Below are 20,961 nucleotides of genomic sequence, written 5' to 3'. Positions count from 1 at the left end.
GTTGCATTTCAGAGTTTATGATAACATCCATATGATGCTTGTATCATTCAATTCTTTCATTTCACAGCACTTAGCCATTGGACACATCTGGTGATGTAAGGTTACAGAAAGAAAGTACATAAGTTTACTTAATTAATTCAACTATAATGTATTCCGCCGTATACAGATAATGACGTATAATATGCAATCAGATACTCCAAATCAATCACCTCTTTTTCACAGCATGTTCTTTGAGTCTCCTGGTTTTGATCTTGGTCTGTTCAATTTGTAAGAACATTTCAACCGCGAAAGACACACTTTTCCACATGTCATATTGTTCTTATTGACTACACCGCTTTTATTCTGTCTGATGTGGAGACGGCTATTTTCTACCATGCTGGTTCGTACTTCGCCCAACCCAGGCCCTATTGAGCAATCTATGGCCAAGAAACTTCAAACACTCCTGCCCACATTCCTTTCCATTGACAACGATTCTCAAAAACATGCCCATCATGCTGGTGTCAGAGGTGCATCCAACGTTACTGAAAGCCACTTCAATATAGAGATTCACAGCGATAACTTCAAAGGAAAGAACTTACCTCTGCGTCATCGCATGGTCTATAAACTTCTTGAGGATGAATTAAAGGTAAAGGGCGTTCATGCCTTACAATTGAAGACGAAAACTCCGGAAGAAATAGCCAAGCAATAACTCAAGTGTCAGCAATAATAAGTCTCATCATTTGTCTTATACTTAATAATATCTATGTACTTGAATTAATATAATATATAATATGTAGACATATAAATAATGATTAATATCTATCTATATATATATGTAAATGTGATCATGTGTTCAAAAATTTAAATTAAACATTGGCTTGAACATCACCGTTCTCTTGAACAGTGGCATTACGTGCAACTAGTTCCACTATCCGTCTAATCTGAGGCAAACTTAACCACGCTGGAACATAAGCTTCAACACGGGTGAACGGTCTCAAAGAAACACTTCTGAATGGGTCATCGAAGTGACCATCAAGGGAAACCGCCTCAAACAATTCATCATGATTGTTACCATCATTGGCCTTCACACGGTCAACCACAGCTTGCAATACTTCAGGTGCAATTGGAGTCTCGTAGTCAGCAACGTAGTATTGACTTATTAACTTTTGAATCTGAATTGGCTTCAAAGCAAAACAAACTTCATAAAGAATTTCAACATCATCAGATGTATTCTTTCTTAATTGTAATAACTTGGCCGCTTGCAATAAGTGAACCAAGCAAGCACTTCCTTCTTGAATCTCATGACCCTTACACCATTCTTCTAAACGTGTAACATTATAATTTAATTGTAACCCACGTTTCCATGATAAAAAGTTTCTTCTCATGAGCAAGTCGTTGAAACACAAGGCATTTACAAATCTAAGCAATTCAACAATAACTTCATTCATCACACTCTGTTCAACAAAGTACAGCTTCATGGACCAATAAACAGAGTTGAAAAAACTCAAGATGTCATCCATGTTATAATGAACACCAGGGCTAAATACCTTAGCCAAAAATGGAGAGGATTCGGGAGCCATGAAACCAGGTAAAGATTGAGACAACACAACAGCTGGTACAGCTCTCTTTTCCAAACCTTTTTCTAATTTCTTCATCCACATATTATAGATGTTATATGATAAAGATTCAAAATCTTCCTTCACAACTGCAACTAATTTCAAATACTCATCAAATTCTTCCTCACTCATATCATTTGATAATGTGTCATTGGCAAGAATTGTTTGTTGAGCGTACGATACAAACGAATACAATTCATGTGTGTTGGATAACCAGAATGCACCATTAGGGATGATATCATCATCCTTTAAAACGCTAACGATTTGTTGAATAGCAGCTAAGACTTCACCCAAAAACTCTTCAGATTCCTTGGTTAATCCCAATCTCCACATATCACTTAAAATGATGATTATTATTCTGGCTGGGAAAAGTACCTCTTTTCTTGTCAAGTCTGAAGCAACACCAGCTGCTGGAATCTTCAAACCCTTTAATAATCCTTCAACGATTTCTCTATGCAATTTACGTGAGTCTCTCAACAAGCTGAACAACTCATCGTTAATATCTTCCACTTTAACATGTTCATAACTTGAGACAGCAATAACAGAAACAGGACGGTTAGAATGACCTGGACCATCAAATGATCCACGAGAAACTCCGGCAACCCATGCACCCAGACTATGTCTTTTATCAGCAGAACGAACCTTAGGATTCACAAGAGGTTTGCTAGCACCGCTAACAGTAGATGCAGCAGCTGCAGCAATTGCGGCAGCATTCAGTGCTTGCAATGCGGCTATCTCCGACTTCAATTGCTCGATGTTACTCTTTAAATCGACTTCAATAGTGTCACGCTTAACCAAGGCAGACTTTGCTTCTTGTAATTCAGAAATCTGTTTGGCGACTTCGGCCTTCAAGTCTTGTTGCTCCTTACTTAATTGTTCAACCTTTTGTTGGGCAGAAGAGTATTCTTGCTTGATGATTTCTAATTCCTTGTTCATGCTAAGAATTTCTTCTTGATGCTCGCTATTCTGTGTATCAAACTTGGAACTGAATTCTAATTCTCTTTGCTTCAAAGTTTCATGGGCAGTGGATGATTGTTCCAACAAACTTTGCATCAGTTGTATTTCCTCTTGCAATTTCTTGTTATCTTGAATCTTGGCAGTCAACAGTTGCGTCAATTCAATAACCTTGTTCTCCAATTTATAGCTGACCTCCTTATAGTGGTTCGCCGATTTAGCTTCCACTTTCAATTGTTTCAACTCAGCAATAGCCAACTTACGTCTGATGTATGATTGAATAACCACAGTAGATTTAATCTTGGCTTGATAATCTTTCCGTACTTGATGTCCTCTCCAAGCATTCTGTATGGTAACAGCGGACCTCTCTGTGCGCATTTGGTTAAATGTTCTTCTACCATATAATCCTCTGACCGCTTTTTGGATAACAACAACAGATTCCAAGGTTGTTTGATATTGCTTACGCGCAAGGAAACCTCTAACAGCAGTTTGTATTTGTGTAGCAGCGGATGATCTCTTCTCCTTTTGTATGCGATCTCTTGTCAAGTATCCTCTCAACAAAGCCTGCAAAGCACGATGCGCGTCTCTAGTAGCCAAATACTCCTTACGCACATTATGTCTTCTAATATTTTTTTGAATCATAACAGCAGCACGGAATAACTTTTCAGAACGCAACTTTTCAAAATGAGCCAACATACCAGCCTTAAAGAAGATCTTGGTATTACCTAATTGATATCTCGAACTATCCTCAATATTATCCTGTAAGATGGTATCACAGAGTCCAGAGACTGACTCCTTTGAGATATCACCATCATTCATAACAGATATCCACTTCTCAGGTGAAACTAAAATATGATATCTATCAGCGAATTCCACATAGGTCCATCTGGAAGGGAAACCAGCACACGATATACGAATAGTCTCCAAGACACCACAGGCACGTAATTGAGACAATACCATCAAGGAGTCGAATTCCCAGGCTTTCTTCTGTTCATTAGGCTTGATACAACGAATATAATGGACATTCGTTGAATTAATGGTCTTCATCAACTCAATCAATGAGCCCTTAAATATAGAACCTAAAGTTGGTTTCTTATTTGAAAGTGACCTTCCAGAAGGCTTTCCAGGAGCTGGAGCAGCAGAACCATTACTCTCTTTATTTAAGTCTTGAGATGTTTTATCTATAATTGATAAAACATCTTTCAAGAATTCATTCGATGAGTTCTTCATTACTTCCAAATGACCTTCCCCAACAGTATCTCTATTCTTTTCAATAAACCCATCCATATCATACGAAACATCCAAGGCATAATGCTTAACGACAAATTTGGTTTGGCCAAATCTTGGCTTCTGGAACACTTTATTAGTAGGCTCCTTGTCTAATGTCTGATACATTTTTTCGATCCAACTTTGATCATTACCAGCAGGTAATCTGGATTCCTCATCGAGAAGAGCTAAAATACCCAACTTCTTTTCAATCAAATCAATACAAGGTTGGTTATCAGCGAAATCAATAAACGACCATTCAATTTCTTCTCGCACATACTCCTCTTGTTCTAATTTGAAAACATGCTGGTTAAACTCTTGTTGTAACTTTTCATTAGCATAGTTGATACAGAATTGTTCAAAGCTGTTCTTCTCAAAATGCTCAAACCCGTAAATATCTAAAACACCAATAAATGATTTAATCTGTTCATTAACATGTGGAGGACATAAATCAGAATTAATGTAATCAACCAACCAGTCAAATAAAGCTGAATAAATATATTTGGCAAATGAATCTCTTGCCACAATAGCTTGCTTGTGATTAAGGTTAGTTACAATCTTTTCCAGTCTAGTTGTAATCTGCTTTTTGACACACCACTTAGTGAATGCAAAGGCATCTAAACCTAATAATTCACACGCCTTAACCAAGTTTGGCTCTTCTGAAGATAATTGTGCATCATTCTTAGTAGCAGCAATGTCAATATTACCAATATGTAACAAAGCTGCCAAAAGTTTATAGATTTCAAACTGCTTGGCATCATTAATACCAATTAACAGCAAAGCATCCTTCGTGATCTGGAACTCTGCAGCATCATCAACACCTTCAATCTGAGGCTTTCCACCTTGATTTGTATATTTGTAATCTTCTGCTGAGGTCAAAGCCAAAGTAGCTTTATCATCTTCATTCATACCTGCCAAAATTTGGTAAAAAATGTGATAATTTCTTTCTGTGGGAGGTTGGAACACTAATCTTGATCTTTCTAAGAGATAAGTTCTGATACGGGCACCAATGATTTGAATCTTATCACCAAAAAGAATTTCCAAATACTTACCAAAACGGGAGGAATTATCATTTCTTGTCGTCTTAGCATTCCCAAAGGCTTCCATAATCGGATTGGTGGCTAAAATTTGTTCTTCAACTTCTGACATATCAGCGACTTTATGGTGATCAGCAGTTGGAATTGAATCACTATGATCTGATTCTTCCACTGATGCGAAATATCGCATGATATACTTGGCAGAGACAGTTTTACCAGCACCAGATTCACCGCTAACAACGATGGTTTGGTTGCGACCATCAGTCTTCATACATCTATAAGCATCTTCTGCAATAGCAAATAAATGTGGATCTAATTCACCTCTTCTTTTGCCAGCATATGCTTGAACAATATCCTGGCTATATAACTGATCCACTCGCTGGAAGGGGTTAGTGGCAATCAAAACAATTCCAGAATATGTATATATGTTTAACTGCGAGTACCGCAACTTGATAGCGTGCAACACTGCAGGTTCATTCAAATAAGACAAACTAGTCAAATCTTCAGCTGCTTCTAAAATAGGAGGGTTACGTAAGGGAGGTAGCTTATCATCCTCATCCTCTTTTAATGATTTTACATCAAGTGATATAAATGAGGCATCCTCATCATCAACAACACCATCAGGAAGTAAAATCAATTTGTGTTTACCGTCACCCTCCTTTTTTGCTTCCTTAACGGTGACACCAATCCAACCAAGTTTTTCATCTGGGTACCAGCACCGGCTTCACGTTATAGGTTAGTAAATCTCATCTCGAAAAGGGGATCAAAAGATATTCTTGGATATGCGATCGATCTTGATTCGCTGTTGTTATACGTACGTTCCAGCATCATAATCGGACACCATTTTCCACTAATATTGTCCGGCAAAGGTTTTGGTGAACAATATCGCAGACTTTAGTTATGACAGTTTTCAGTGGTAAAAACGATGGCGTACTCTGATTTGTTGTTAGTTAAAATCATTTCACTTGAACACGCGACAATCAACAGCACCAAAAAAAAACACAAAACTTTTAAATCAAAACACGATTGAGACGGTGAACCCCACTGGTAGCGCATTAGAATCATACTGTATTTAACAATCCTACATATAAGTCGAAAATCTTACAGAGGTTATACCTTCTACAATAATAGAATGAGGAGTGTGTTACATTCAGGTCAAGGAAATGAAATGAAATGGTTATACCAACCAATTCTATTTATCACATGTTCAGTTGCTTTGAGTCACTTTCTGTCAGTTACTTTGGCAGTAGTTATATCTAATAGACTTCTGAGCCTTTAACTTGACACTAAGTAGGAACACCACTGAATAAGACTGCACAGGCTTCAGTTGTTCCGGACTGTTTCTGACAAACTTGTTGTAGCTAGGTTTCATAACTTGGGCTGCATGGAACTAAAAATATAATGGCTATGTTGGAGTTTAGAGGACATACTTTTAAAATGTTACACACTTCTACCTCATTTACAAAGCTCCTTGTTGCAGTACTCCTTACTGGTTCAATTACACAAACAAGAAAATAGGTATAAGTAAGGTCTGGACCAACGCGACCTATGTATTGTACTTGTTCGCATAAGGAACGACCTTTCTGATTGACCTTCCCCCTCACCAGTAATCGGCTTGTGGAAGGAGAGGGCCTACCTGCTAAGGCATAACGAAGGATGGGATCTTTTCTACATGAAGCGACACATTCAAGACATAGGCTTGTAATTGGAATTTTTTTAGAAGTCATATTGTTTGTAAATCGAGTTCTGTAGTCATATTGTAATTGTAACTCACTATTTGCAATCTAAAGCTTAAAACCAGGGTTCTTCAACCGTTCATATGCTGTATCAAATAAGTTATCTCCAGGAATACATCTGTTCATTCTTCTAGTATCAATATACAGTTCATTCAACTGATCGATAGTATTCACTCCTAGCAAACGCATGTTCATTATCATCTCATCCTTTAAAATTTGAATAGCCTTATACACCCCATCATCCCCGTAAGTGCTCATAGCATATAAAAATGGACGTCCGATGCCCACACCTTTTGCTCCTAAGCAAATTGCTTTAAGCACATCAGTTGCTCTTCTAACACCACCATCAATGTAAATTTCCAACTTTTCGTAATCACCTCTTTGTTTAAGAATAGGTACAACTTCTGCAAGAACTTCAATGGGAGATGGAGAATATTCTAACTGTCTTCCTCCATGATTGGAAAGAACAACACCATCGACTCCATGTTCAACTGCCATTAAGACATCCTCAACACATTGAACCCCCTTAAGTAAGATTTTCATTTTAGTGATCAGACGGAACCATTTGATCAGTTCCCAAGTCAACCCAGTATCAATAAAAGAACTAATTGCTCTAGCAGCACCTTGTGATCTGTCAATAGAATTATCATTTTCATCCTGAACGTGAGACAAGTCCTCAAAATCCTTAGAACGCATATCTTTTTCCCTTCTACCTAATTGTGGAGCATCAACAGTAATGAATAATGCTGTCACACCTCTTTTTTCAGCATGCTGCACTAATTCCTTGGTAACTTGTTTGTCTTGATTCACATAAAGCTGGAACCATTGAGTTTGCAGTGGGTGTTTCACATCCACTATCTCATCAAAGGAACATGAGGCCAATGTTGGTATCATTTGAATTACATCTTGTCTTGCAGCTTGACGGGTAAGTACCTTTTCCCCGTCTTCGTGGCCCAACTTTCCTAAAGCAGTAGCTGTGATGTAAAAGGGACAAGACGTCTTGGTGCCTAACATGGTTGTAGATGTATTAACTTCAGTAACATCTCTAAGGATCCGAGGCTTAAAAAGCACACGTTGATAAGAAAGATGGTTTTCTCGAAGGGTAATTTCATCGTCACAACCAGATGAATAGTATGCCCACCCTATTTTATCCATAGCATGACGAGCTACAAATTCAAAATCATGGAGATTATAAATCAGTGAAAGTGGAGGCTTTGCCTTATTATACTTTCGTCTTTCAATTATATCTTCATCATCTTCATCATCATCGTCTTCATCATCATCATCACCGTTGTTACTACCACTGTTATTGGTATTTTCATTGCTGACTTTTCCATTGTGAGCATCATTTTTGCTTTTTGATATATGCATTCTGTCATATTCAACACTCCATTCATCATCTGGACATCCCACTTCATCTTCAATATCATCTTCTTCTGTTTCACTCTTCTTTTCCGTCTTGGCTTCTTTTGTCTTCCCCTTAAGGGAACTTTTCGTAGTCACCTCAACTTCCCCTAAGCAACATTCAGGGGGTAAGAAACGAGCAATGATATCAATTGGGTGAATTGGGTCAAACGCTTTAGTGCCATCTTTCCCAGCATATTTTAAAAGTATCGCTGAACCGCCAGGATGTTTGGTTACAAACAGTGTAATGTCGTAAACCTTTCCGTGGATGATAATCCAGCAATCATCCTTCGTCGAATGCTTTCTCACTTCAGCTGGAGAGATACTCATTGGAGTATATGTAAAATCAATACAATAGTTCAAGTCACCAACACCGTATCCATTCTAGGAATCACAACATGTATATATTTATCTATGTACTTACTAAGGATTGTGAGGGGAAGGTTGTCAAATCAAAACTTCCCCCAATGTAATGTACGCGCTACCAAATCCGAATAGAGAGCCCATCTTGAGAACCGGCACCCCACTACCTAAAAATGAGAGCCCTGTGTGGGGGAAATTCGATCTTAAGTTAGTGGATAATAATACTTGAATAGGAATAAATTAACTATATACCGACTGGCTGAGGTTTCCTACCCCCACAATTTTTTATGTAACTGGTGATATGTTAGTGGTTACCATCATGATTTATCTTATTGGCTCTTGCAGATAACATCAGCAAATACATACTTTCTAGCGTTCAAAAAAAAGTTATGCATTGCACTTGAGTTTAGCTTAAGTATCACTTTTAACTTGGTGACTGTAGACCTGGATAACTATTCCTTCTTTTTACTACGTGAATGTTCACTGATTCTATATATTCCTACTGATATAATCACTTCAACCTCAGCAAAAAAGAAAGACTTTTGCATCATATTTATGGAGCATTTCCAATATGCCAAAGGCGCAAAATAATCTCTGCACATAACGTAGACCTTTTCAAAAGCTCTTTTTCACTGCAAGTTGTTTAACGGTGATATCATAGCATCAACTTTTTTTTTGTCTAAGTTAGTTGATGATATTTACGACGTAAAGATGCAGGACATAGTGCGGATGCCAAATAAAATGGCCGTTTTATGCACAAGGCAATATAATGCATTCTACATAGAAGATGAAAGGGTAAAAAAATCGATGGCCCGGACGAGGGCTATTCGCAACAAAAGACTTGATAGGCGTAAGGTAACAAGTCCAGATATGAAAAAATACTCGCACTGCATGATTTGCTCCATGTATCAGGTAAAAGAATCAAGCTGATTAACCTAAACGAAGCTTGACCATAACGTAAAGTCTCAGCTAACGAATTATTTCGAAAAAACAATCAACTGTGAGAACACAAGATGCAACTTCAAGTTTTCATTACAAAATCACCTGTATCAGGTTTGGCCTAGAAAAGTAGATGCCAATGAAGAGTACGCTCTCACCTGTCCCATTTACACACATACATTTGAACAAATGACTCACGGGATGGCCAGAAGTAATAAGGCCCAAAAAAGTACTGCATGTGGTATACAACGGTTTTCCTTTAGAGAAAACAATGGTTAAGAGTATGCTTATTTCCCGGAGAGTTCAGTTTAACTTCTAATAGCAATTATCGTCAGGGGCCTTAAATCAACCATCAACAATAGCAAAGTCGAGCCCATAACACTAAGGATCTGTACTTGAACAGGCATTCACGTAACACTGGTCAATAAATCTATCTATATGCATTCTGCGAAGTAATAAGCGTTAAAAGTGTACTATGAATACTATATTCGATTTTACCCTTAGAAAGCTTCATGGCAGGCTATTTTTTGCTTCGTTATTTGTGATATAAATTTAGGTCAAGTAGTTCAATAGAAAGTAGTTCAATAGAAAGTTGTTCCATGACTGTATGTGCCCTGGGTTAGCAGTCTACGCATGTAGTGGCTTTCATTCTGACACTTTTATGATTTACCCTCACACAAATACCCACTACTATCTTTAGGCTGCCACTACCTGGTGCATCGCACGAAAAAAAAAGCAAATTAATCATCATTAAAAGTTTGACCGATCCCACCAACTATCACATCAACATTCAATATTCAAGACACGTAACAATCGCAGAGACTCACAACGGCAGAAATATCCAGGAGGCTCATAGAGGCAGGCAGAAATCGGAATCCGCTCCAAGAACGGTAGCAGAGTGCAGAGTGCAGTGCGCTAATATTGCGACCAAGTAAAGTATAACTGCCATTAAGGGTTGTCAAACTTGCGGAGTTGTTTTAAAGAAAACTAGTTAAAAGACATTAAAGTTTTCATATATTATTATTGTCTATAATGGTGCTTATAAATGGTGTCAAGTATGCCTGTGAAAGGTGTATCCGTGGCCATAGAGTGACCACTTGTACTCATACAGACCAACCTTTAACTATGATTAAACCAAAAGGAAGACCAGCATCCCAGTGTCAACACTGCAGAGAACAACGTAAACTCAAGGCTCATCATGTTGCTTGTACATGTGGGAAGAAAGGAAAGTCCCCAGGTACTCATTTAGCTTCTTGTCTTTGCCATAAAAATAGTCATTGCACATGTTCAAATAAGAATACTGTCAGTGACCCTCGCAAAAAGAAAGTTACCAAATCAAATATGGCTACTTCTTCATCTACTATTTCACTTGATTCATTAAAATCACCTGCTAGTGCTTCTTCCCTTCCTTTAACAGACACAGCCACTCATATAAATGGTGCTGGCAGTGCCAATCCTTTAGGTTCAATTCCCGCTACATCCGGGCACATTAATGGTAATGCAGCTTTTTCACCGGGAACATCCCATTTGAATAATTCTGCAAAGTCTACCCCCTCTCCCCATTCACAATCCAAGAAAGATATCTCAAAATCGTCAACCATTTTGCATACTTCCTTCAATAATGCTTCGAAGTCCAAAAATTCGTCATCTTCAAGCTTGAACGGGTATAGCAAACAGATATTTCAGCATCAACAGCAACAACTGCAGTTACCATTGCTTGATGGTCAACAGAAAGCTAATCAATATGTTCAAATTTCTAGTAAATCATCTGACCAGAAACAACGACAGTCTCAAGATTTAAACTCGAATACGAATGCCAACAACTTGCCTAATCTTGAATCAAACTATGTTATTGAGGATATAGTTTTTCCCTTTGATGTCTCAGCAAGTGGAGGTTTGTTTGATATGTTTAGTCCATCAGATTTGTCTCAGACTTCGTCTCAATTAACTCTTAACGGACCAAATGGGACAGGAATTTCTAATCCAATTAATGGAGGTTATAACATATCTGCATTGAATGGTACGAGTAATTTTACAGCTGCAAATGGTGCTTTTACCTCCACAAATAATTCATCTGGGATTAATAATGGCCAAACTAGTATCAATGTTTATGATTCCGGTTCTAATGGCCACATCGATATGAATACAAGCCCTAATATGAATTCAGATCAAAAGAATCCACAATCACCATCTCTTGATAATATTTTCCCATTGTTTCCTTTGGTTGGCTCCTTTTCCCTTGATGAAAATAGTGAGTTTAATGATAACAAGATGAACAATACTATGGTTCTGAATATGAATAGTAATATTGCTACACAATCAACCACTTCATATAACAATTCTTCAGCCAATAATTCTGGTGTTTTAACTAGTCCAACGACGGGAGGATCGTACACACCTGCATCAAATATGATGCACACTAATGTTGTTGGTCAGCCTAAACCGGTTTATGCTGCGGGTAACAATAGTAGCCATTATCCACAAACCCATAGACCAAGAAGACCTGAGAGTGTACTTTCTGTGACATCAAATTCTTCAACCGCCACAAACCAACTGGCTGCTTATCCACCATCTGGTGCTGGTGGACCACATCATCTGGGGATAAACAGAAATAATTCAATACTGTCATTTGATAGTCTTCCCTTACAGCATCACCCAAAAACACAGAAGAAAGTTGTTCATCACCATGAAATTCCTATAAGGGAACTTAATGATGATGTGAATGTGATATTGAGCAGATCTCAATCCGTTGAGCCTGGATACGGTACAACACTGCCACTTGCTCCTTCGGTTCCATCTCTGACTGATGTTGCAGCTCTGACGTTACTTAATCAGTCACAATTGGGAATTAATGGTTCCAAAATCCCCGATACTAGTGATGTATTGTTCAATTATGAGAATGCTATCATGACGAACGGTGTTCACAATGGGGTTGATTTTATGAATGGAAATAATACGGATATGATTACAAGCGGGTCAAGTACTGTATACAATGACCCTAATGGTAAATTACCCAATGGATCCAAAGTATATTCATATGAAGATTATGCACCTATGTTGGAAGGGTTTAATGATTTAATGTCGCCTATTTTTGGTAGCAGTGAACCTACTGAATTTATAGGCTAGTTAGTAAGGTGGTAGAAAGTTGATTTTACCAATACTTGTTTGCATTTTGACGCTTGAAATGGGCCGTGTGAATTTTTTACTTTATTCCCAGTTTCTTGTATACGTTTGTGGTGAGGATATGATGTTGATGATGATGTTGATGATGGGATTGGTTTCATTCTTTATGTACTATATGTAATAGATTGCATGTTATAGATATTTGGAATAGGATATGCTTTTTTTAGGAATCATGAAACGTTTTTGTAGTCGAATTATTCCAACTTTAACGTATCTAACCGAGATATGTTGGAGTTGAGTATAGCATTTGAAGATGACAGATGGGTATTATAATCGATTTGCTGCGATTGATCCTTATTTAGGTAAATGGCTAACTTTGAATCAGTGGCATTGAGAACATGTTTTCTTTCGGCTTGTTCATATTTGTATAAACGAATTATTGTATCAAGAAGGTTAAGCTCAGAATTGGCATAAGTCTTGGAAAAATCCCTCTCTTTCCCTTTTACATTATTATTTTTTGTCCCATCATCTTCTTCTTCGTCGCTATCTGATTCTTCATCATCGCTTTTAGTCTCTTCGTATGAGCCAAAGGCAAGCCACTCCTCTTTACCGTCATCTACCAATTTCAAAATTAAAACAGGGTAATCGCCATTATCTAATCGAAGTAAGTTTCCCAGCCTTGTAAAAAACATCTTGTTAATTACATCAACATTATATCTCATCTTGAGTGGCTTTTCATCGTCGTCGTGATATCTTTCATCATCAAACAGTTCCTCCACGGATAGCGAATACCTAAATGGACTTTCTTCAATTATTTTCACTTTACATCTTGCAAAAGTTTCCTTCCAAGAAATAGCTAATGTAGGATCACCTCCATCTGTGATTCGGCCTGGATTATAGAAGATTGAGTAGAGTTTAAGATCAAATGATGTCTCATTCTGTTTCATTCGGTCATACAGACGTAATAAACTTGTTAAACTCACCTTTTCTGGCGTATAATAGTACATATGAGTAACATTAGCTGTAGTTAATGCTAAAGTAAGAACTGGGAGTAAGCCATTGATTTCAGCAGTTAAAGATTGAATCTTCCTCTCTACTATTTCAGGTGTCTCATCTACACTAATTGTAAATGTTGCTAGCTCTGTTTCCAATTGATCTACCAAAGCCACTACTGCGTCCCATGTTTCTGCTCTCCCCACAGTTGCTAATAGCCGAACAAGACTAAATGTCTCCGTAAGAACTCGAACGCGACTTTCAAGCAGTGTTTGGAGTTTTTGGAGTCTCTTGGAAGCAGCAGCATCGATTGCCACCTTTCTTTGGGTTTCTAAATACTTACTGACTGTCTTGACAGCATACCCAGAGGCCAATGATATCCCTGATCGGATAGCAAAAGTCACTGCCTGGTTACTCGCCTTTGATATAATTGCGTCCATATTAAACTATCCAGCCTTACTAGCCAGTTATTAATATCACTAGATTGTGAACAAAAGAGATAAGGGTGCCTTTGATAGTAATGTATTTTAAGTCGCCAACAAGATTACAGCGGACCTCACCTGTGAAACGCGATATCCTTTGATCTCTTTGGGTATGCGCACAAATGTAAATAGAAAGTTGTTACTCATTCAAAGGCAAACGTCCTTGTTTAGATCACAACACTGCTCCCTTTCCATCACTGATCGGTATATTAGTAGTTATTTACAGCTAGTGCTTTGCATGACATATATATATATATATATATATATATGTTTATATTGTTACATATAATATTACTGCATCTTCCAGTGGTAGAACCTGAATACGCGTGGCTAAGTTTCTAATGCCTCCAAAATTACTAAAAGAATATACAACACCCTTGGGGAATGGAGCCGGGGTCCCCAAAGAGCATAGACCACCTCCAGTAAAGAATTCTGCGGAACGGCTAGCTCGTCCTTTTAAAGTTCCCTTCACTGATGGCCATAGACATAACACTCCTATGAGAGCTGCAAAAAAACATATGGGGAGTTATGCAATTGTAGGTGAAGACAGCGCTAATGAGAGCGATCTAGAAAATAGCAATAAAAAGCGTCGTCGAGGTGCTCTTCTTCCTCGTACTGTGTTGGGAGATGTTTCCCTGAAATCTAATACGGTACACAAGTCATACAGAATGCCATTGATTGAAGATAAGCGGCTGCTTTTGTCTAGCAATGATCCGTCGCCTCCGTTAGGACTTAGGAAACGTATTCTACTACCTCCTCGTCCGTTGCATGATCCCACGAGTGAGTTTGCTATAGTATTATATGATCCAACGGTAGATGTAATACCTGGGGACGAGATGCAAACACCTCCAACTTCAGCAGACTCTTCCATGTTAGAATCGCCACCCACCATAGAGGAAGCAGAGACCAATAATCGCCGGAAGAAGACTCACAAATCTCTTGCTGAAATATTGGGTATTTCAAACGCATCAGAGGCTGAAATGCTTGCAAAATACCCCAATGTACCTGTGGTAATTGATCCAGTTTTAGCTAAAATTCTCCGTCCCCATCAAGTTGCTGGTGTCAAGTTTCTTTATAGATGTACTGCAGGATTGATGGACCCAAGAGCTAAAGGATGTATAATGGCTGATGAGATGGGACTAGGTAAAACTCTTCAATGTCTTGCATTAATGTGGACATTATTGCGTCAAAGTCCTAGGGGTCGAAGGACAATAGAGAAATGCATTATTGTATGTCCTTCCAGTTTAGTCAGAAATTGGGCCAATGAGATTGTAAAATGGTTAGGTCCTGGAGTTCTAACACCGTTGGCAGTTGACGGGAAATCAACAAAGTCAAATGAATTAGGCCAAGTTTTACAGCAGTGGTCGGTTGCTAAGGGAAGAAATATCGTTCGACCTGTTTTGATTATTTCTTATGAAACCTTAAGACGTAATGTTGACAAATTGGCTGGAACGGAAGTTGGACTCATGCTTGCTGACGAAGGCCATCGATTGAAGAACGGTGATTCGCTTACGTTCACAGCACTAAATTCTTTAAGATGTGATAGAAGAGTTATCTTATCGGGTACTCCTATTCAAAATGATCTATCTGAATACTTTTCACTTTTAAATTTTGCTAACCCAGGATACTTGGGAACCAGAAATGATTTCCGCAAGAATTTCGAAAATGATATCTTGAGAGGAAGAGATGCCGATGCAACCGAATTAGAAAGAACAAAAGGTGATGCAAAACTTAAAGAATTAAGTGAGATGGTATCAAAGTTCATTATCCGAAGAACTAACGATATTCTTTCAAAATACCTTCCAGTAAAATACGAATACGTCATCTTTTCCAACTTGTCACCACTTCAAAAGCAATTGTATGATCATTTCATCACTTCACCTGAAATAAAAAAGTTGTTAAAAGGTGTTGGATCTCAACCTTTGAAGGCAATTGGTATGCTTAAGAAGCTCTGTAACCATCCTGATTTATTGAACTTACCCGATGATATTGATGGCTGCGAAAAATTTCTTCCTGATGAATACATTGAGAATAAAAAGGCTAGAGGTGGAGGTGAATTACAAACGTGGCACAGTGGTAAATTTCTGGTACTTGAACGGTTTTTATATCTGATTCGAACTACTTCTGATGATAAGATTGTTTTAATTTCGAACTACACTCAAACTTTGGATTTAATTGAACGAATGTGCCGAACTAGAAAATACGGTTGTCTTCGTTTGGATGGTACCATGAATATTAACAAGAGACAGAGATTGGTAGATAAATTCAATGATCCTCAAGGAAAAGAATTCATTTTCTTGCTTTCTTCCAAAGCCGGTGGATGTGGGATCAATTTAATTGGTGCCAATAGGTTAATTTTAATGGACCCTGATTGGAATCCTGCTGCAGATCAGCAAGCCCTTGCTCGAGTTTGGCGTGATGGCCAGAAAAAGGATTGTTTTATTTATCGTTTCATCCTGACAGGAACCATTGAAGAGAAGATATTTCAACGTCAGTCTATGAAGATGTCACTTAGTTCTTGTGTTGTTGACGAGAAAGAGGATGTTGAGAGACTTTTTAGTGGAGATAACCTTCGTCAATTGTTCCTTCTACAAAGAGACACAGATTGTGACACTCATGACACTTACAAATGTTCAAGGTGTGATCCTACAACCAAAAAACAGCTAACAAAAGCACCAGCCATGCTATATGGAGATTCAACTACATGGAACCATTTGGACAGGGCCTCGTTGGCACAGAATGAAGATGCATTGCTTCGAATTGAAGCCGATTTCAATGATATTTCATATGCGTTCCAATACATTAGTCATTGAAATTCGCATCTATCTATATATCTATCAATCAATGAACATCATATTGCATAATAAACTTCTATATTTACCGATATCCCCACAATCTGATTATCCCCCACATTCCTTGGAATCTTTCTCAGGTTCGGTGATAAATGGAGTGATGTAAGAATTAAATGGTGCCTTAGCTCCTGGTATACGTTATCGCATCTTTTATCTAAATTGGGATTGATCCCGATTACAGTTCCCCGCAAAAATATTGGTCCCACACGAATATGGATATTGACGTAGGTAACGGAAGGAAGTCAGAAGGACTTATTGTGGTGTCGCATGTCTTACATATAAAGTTGAAGAGCTTAGATAGTTGACGAGTTGAATAAGCTGCCAGTCAATTACACCAAGCCTGATTCTCACTTCATAGAAAGCAGCATACGAAAATGGTTTCCAACCCTATTGTTGTAGTAGGTGGTGGTTTGGCTGGACTTTCAGCTAGTCACCAAATCTACCAAAGAGGAGGTAACGTCATTCTTATAGATAAACAAGGATTTCTCAGTGGAAATAGTGGTAAAGCTACCAGTGGTATCAATGGAGCTCTCACCAGAGAACAAGTTGCTCTGGGTATTGTCACTGATTCAGAAGACAAGTTCCTTCAAGATACGTTGAAAAGTGGTAAAGGAGGAGCCGATGTCAATTTAGCCAAAATATTAACCTATGATTCACGGGATGCTATCAATTGGTTGACTGAACTGTTTGGTTTGGATCTCAGCGTCATAAGTCGTTTGGGTGGTCATAGTGAACCACGGACTCATCGAGGGAATGATGCCAAGTTTCCTGGAATGGCTATTACATATAGATTACTTGAAACATTGGAGGCCTTGAGTGCCGAGGAGCCTGACAGAGTGCAAATATTGAAGAACTGCCAAGTTATAGATTTAATCAGAGAAAATGGTGATGGTAAAGTTAAAGGTGTGAAATACAAAGATACCAAAACAAAGGAGAAGTTTGAAATTGGTAATGCTGGTGCCGTGATTTTATGCACTGGTGGATATGCTGCAGATTTCACACCCAACTCACTTTTAAAAAAGTTCCGATCTGATTTGCTTGGATTGCCAACTACAAATGGTGTACATGCAACGGGAGATGGTATAAAAATAGTACTTAAGAATAAAGGTAGTTGTATTGATTTGGATAAAGTTCAAGTTCATCCAACTGGATTGATCGATCTTCTGGATAAAGATGCTATAGCAGGTACTAAGCTACCTCCATATATGTTTCTTGGAGCCGAGGCATTACGTGGAGAAGGAGGGATTATAATCAACAACCAGGGTGAACGATTCGTAGACGAATTGGGTACAAGAGATCACGTAAGTGGAGAAATCAAAAAGCAATTGGAAAAGGGGAATGGTCCTATTCGTTTGATATTGAATGCTCCCTTTGCAGAAGAGAAACTTCCTTTCCATGTCAAGCACTATACTTTGAAGAATTTAATGAAGAAGTGTAAGTTTCAGGATGTGGTAGCAGAATTGGCTAACAAGTCCAAAATAAACACGACAATTAAACATTATAACTCATTTGTCTCAGATGAGTCAAAGAGACCAGATGAATTTGGTAAGCGATTCTTTGCTTCCAGAATTGAAGAGTCAGGTGAAGTTTACGTATCATTTATTCACCATGTATTGCACTTCACCATGGGTGGTATTAAAATTGATATACACGGTCGTGTTCTTCAAGGTGATGGCTCCAGTCCCATTGAAGGGCTCTATGCTGCAGGGGAAGTTGCAGGTGGTGTTCATGGTCACAATCGTTTAGGAGGTAGTTCCTTATTAGCTTGTGTTGTTTTCGGTCGTTTGACAGGTAGTGAAGCATCCAAATACCAATTTGAGAACTATAACAAGTCAATCGGAAGACTCCAAATGTTGAAGGTTCATTTGGATCCAAACAGAAAGCAGTTTAGGGTTGAATTTGCAGACGATGAAGATAATGATGGATCTTTCTCAACTAACATGTCATCCAAGCAAAGTAATAAGAAACAGGACACATTAGAACCCAAAAAAGGCTCGAAACCCTATACGCAATTCAAACTACCTGAAACCGAATTTACTGAAGAAGAAGTTGCGAAACATAACCGAGAAGATGATTGCTGGTGTATCATTAAAAACGTTGTTATAGATTTGACATCGTTCCTTGATGAGCATCCAGGAGGTAAGAAATCCATCTTACAATACGCGGGGAAGGACGCTACTGAACTGTTTGAAATGTTTCACCAGGATAACTTCATCGAACTTTATGTGCGCGAGAACGTTTTGGGTAGAGTAAAGGGTAAATCACCTTATCTTGAGTTTAAATAGTTTTTAGTGTGTTGACTTACACTTTATACAATATTTTCATTTTAAAGTAAGATTAATAAAATATTTTTAAAATCTACTTAGGATTGCAATAAATGGTAACTTCAAGAATACAAAAAGGTAAAATATGTAGAATCAAATGGGGTAAAGATTTGAAGAGTTGAACTGTATATTCGCAGATGGGGTTTCGACTAAAAAATGCCTAACCAAATTGCTTCAAACAAAAACTTCCACAACAAACCATGTAATAAACCAAAAGACTTACATACACTTGTGGTGAACAATAGCTGGTCCAGATTCGTCGTATTCTTGCTTTGAGATCCACATTTGTTGGAAGGTAGACAAAGATGCCAAGATAGAACCACCAATCCACACAGAGTACTTTCTTTCTGGTGGAGCAATGATTTTAACCTTCATAGAGGATGGGGCCAACAAAGTGATTTCCTTTTGCATTCTTTCAGCAATACCTGGGTACATGGTGGTACCACCAGACATAACAATGTTACCGTACAAGTCCTTTCTAACATCAAGATCACACTTCATAATAGAGTTGAAAGTAGTTTGGTCAATACCAGCAGCTTCCAAACCCAAGTCAGCAGGTCTGAACAAAGCTTCAGGAGTTCTAAATCTTTCGTTACCAATGGTAATAACTTGACCATCTGGCAATTCATAAGACTTTTCAATGGCTGATGATTGAGAAGAAGTTTGCATTTCTTGTTCGAAGTCCAAAGCAACGTAACACAACTTTTCCTTAATGTCTCTGACAATTTCTCTTTCAGCAGTGGTGGAGAAAGCGTAACCACGTTCAGACAAGATCTTCATCAAGTAGTCAGTTAAATCTCTACCAGCCAAGTTCAATCTCAAGATACCGTAAGGCATGGAGTAACCACCGTAAATTGGAACAACGTGAGTAACACCATCACCAGAATCTAAGACAATACCGGTGGTTCTACCAGAAGAGTATAAGGAAAGAACAGCTTGAATGGAAACATAGAAAGCTGGAACGTTGAAAGTTTCAAACATGATTTGAGTCATCTTTTCTCTGTTAGACTTAGGGTTCATTGGGGCTTCGGTCAACAAAACTGGGTGTTCTTCGGGAGCAACTCTCAATTCGTTGTAGAAAGTGTGATGCCAGATCTTTTCCATGTCGTCCCAGTTGGTAACAATACCGTGTTCAATTGGGTATCTCAAAGTCAAAATACCTCTCTTGGATTGTGCTTCATCACCAACATAAGAGTCTTTTTGACCCATACCAACCATAATACCTGGGTGTCTTGGTCTACCAACGATAGATGGGAAAACAGCTCTTGGGGCGTCATCACCGGCGAAACCGGCTTTACACATACCGGAACCGTTATCGATGACTAAGGCAGTAATTTCTTCTAAAACATAATGTTAGTATAATTGATTCGTACAAAATCTTGACACTTAGTCTTGTTCTTTATCGTTCACCTCATTCTGCCAGGATAAACAACCATATCCCCAACAAACATGAAACCCCATTATGTCCAAGTTTTCCATCAACAATTGGGCCTTTTTTCGACAACAAAAATTGAATTTCGCACACTGAAAAATGTCGCCGCTTTCGATTCAGCCGACAGCGTCAAGTGAATAACGTGTAAGTGTCGACCACTTTGGATGTCCGATCTCATGCCAATACACAGCGGCAAGAAGCAAGAATGTTGTATGTAGACAAATTATAGCATTAAACAAGGAATAATGGATTAATTGATTGATTGATTCAGGAGATAAAATGGAAATCGGAAGATTATAAGAGTTTGCGGTGTTAAATGACAACAAATCACTAACAAAACATAATGAGATAAACATAAGGAAAAAACAGATCAGTCAATGGACTACCATTGAATAAGGAACATACCTCCGTCCATTGTAAATTCAGTAGCTACTAGAGATATAAGTTATCTTCAATTGAAG

The 20,961-nt window shown here is 38.2% G+C and overlaps 8 protein-coding genes across 8 annotated transcripts; 4 read left to right on the top strand and 4 right to left on the bottom strand.

The window, feature by feature from the left end:
* Positions 1-169: 169 nt before the first annotated feature.
* On the top strand, positions 170-688 carry KQ657_004486 (uncharacterized protein; the record flags this gene model as incomplete). The annotated part of the gene is made up of 2 exons (XM_043195155.1): positions 170-174; positions 358-688. 2 exons carry the CDS (start codon positions 170-172, stop codon positions 686-688), a joined length of 336 nt encoding a protein of 111 aa, XP_043050352.1.
* A 157-nt stretch (positions 689-845) lies between these two features.
* Positions 846-5,696, bottom strand: MYO2 (myosin 2; the record flags this gene model as incomplete). Its single annotated transcript, XM_043195154.1, has 2 exons — positions 846-5,574; positions 5,671-5,696. The coding sequence occupies 2 exons, from the start codon at positions 5,694-5,696 to the stop codon at positions 846-848; spliced, it is 4,755 nt and encodes a 1,584-aa protein (XP_043050351.1).
* A 940-nt stretch (positions 5,697-6,636) lies between these two features.
* Positions 6,637-8,322, bottom strand: KQ657_004484 (Cyb2p; the record flags this gene model as incomplete). Its single annotated transcript, XM_043195153.1, has 1 exon — positions 6,637-8,322. The coding sequence occupies one exon, from the start codon at positions 8,320-8,322 to the stop codon at positions 6,637-6,639; it is 1,686 nt and encodes a 561-aa protein (XP_043050350.1).
* A 2,097-nt stretch (positions 8,323-10,419) lies between these two features.
* Positions 10,420-12,420, top strand: CUP2 (Cup2p; the record flags this gene model as incomplete). Its single annotated transcript, XM_043195152.1, has 1 exon — positions 10,420-12,420. One exon carries the CDS (start codon positions 10,420-10,422, stop codon positions 12,418-12,420), a length of 2,001 nt encoding a protein of 666 aa, XP_043050349.1.
* A 251-nt stretch (positions 12,421-12,671) lies between these two features.
* Positions 12,672-13,850, bottom strand: KQ657_004482 (uncharacterized protein; the record flags this gene model as incomplete). Its single annotated transcript, XM_043195151.1, has 1 exon — positions 12,672-13,850. The coding sequence occupies one exon, from the start codon at positions 13,848-13,850 to the stop codon at positions 12,672-12,674; it is 1,179 nt and encodes a 392-aa protein (XP_043050348.1).
* Positions 13,851-14,233: 383 nt separating this feature from the next.
* On the top strand, positions 14,234-16,705 carry RAD54 (DNA-dependent ATPase; the record flags this gene model as incomplete). The annotated part of the gene is made up of 1 exon (XM_043195150.1): positions 14,234-16,705. One exon carries the CDS (start codon positions 14,234-14,236, stop codon positions 16,703-16,705), a length of 2,472 nt encoding a protein of 823 aa, XP_043050347.1.
* Positions 16,706-17,118: 413 nt separating this feature from the next.
* On the top strand, positions 17,119-19,029 carry OSM2 (fumarate reductase; the record flags this gene model as incomplete). Its single annotated transcript, XM_043195149.1, has 1 exon — positions 17,119-19,029. The coding sequence occupies one exon, from the start codon at positions 17,119-17,121 to the stop codon at positions 19,027-19,029; it is 1,911 nt and encodes a 636-aa protein (XP_043050346.1).
* Positions 19,030-19,287: 258 nt separating this feature from the next.
* On the bottom strand, positions 19,288-20,915 carry ACT1 (actin; the record flags this gene model as incomplete). Its single annotated transcript, XM_043195148.1, has 2 exons — positions 19,288-20,408; positions 20,906-20,915. 2 exons carry the CDS (start codon positions 20,913-20,915, stop codon positions 19,288-19,290), a joined length of 1,131 nt encoding a protein of 376 aa, XP_043050345.1.
* Between the last annotated feature and the right edge of the window lie 46 nt (positions 20,916-20,961).

Source organism: Scheffersomyces spartinae, assembly GCF_019049425.1.
Source record: "Scheffersomyces spartinae strain ARV_011 chromosome Unknown scaffold_6, whole genome shotgun sequence".
NCBI lineage: Eukaryota > Fungi > Ascomycota > Pichiomycetes > Serinales > Debaryomycetaceae > Lizanozyma > Lizanozyma spartinae.
The sequence above is the reverse complement of the archived record's forward strand: the minus strand, read 5'-3'. Positions and strand labels throughout refer to the sequence as shown.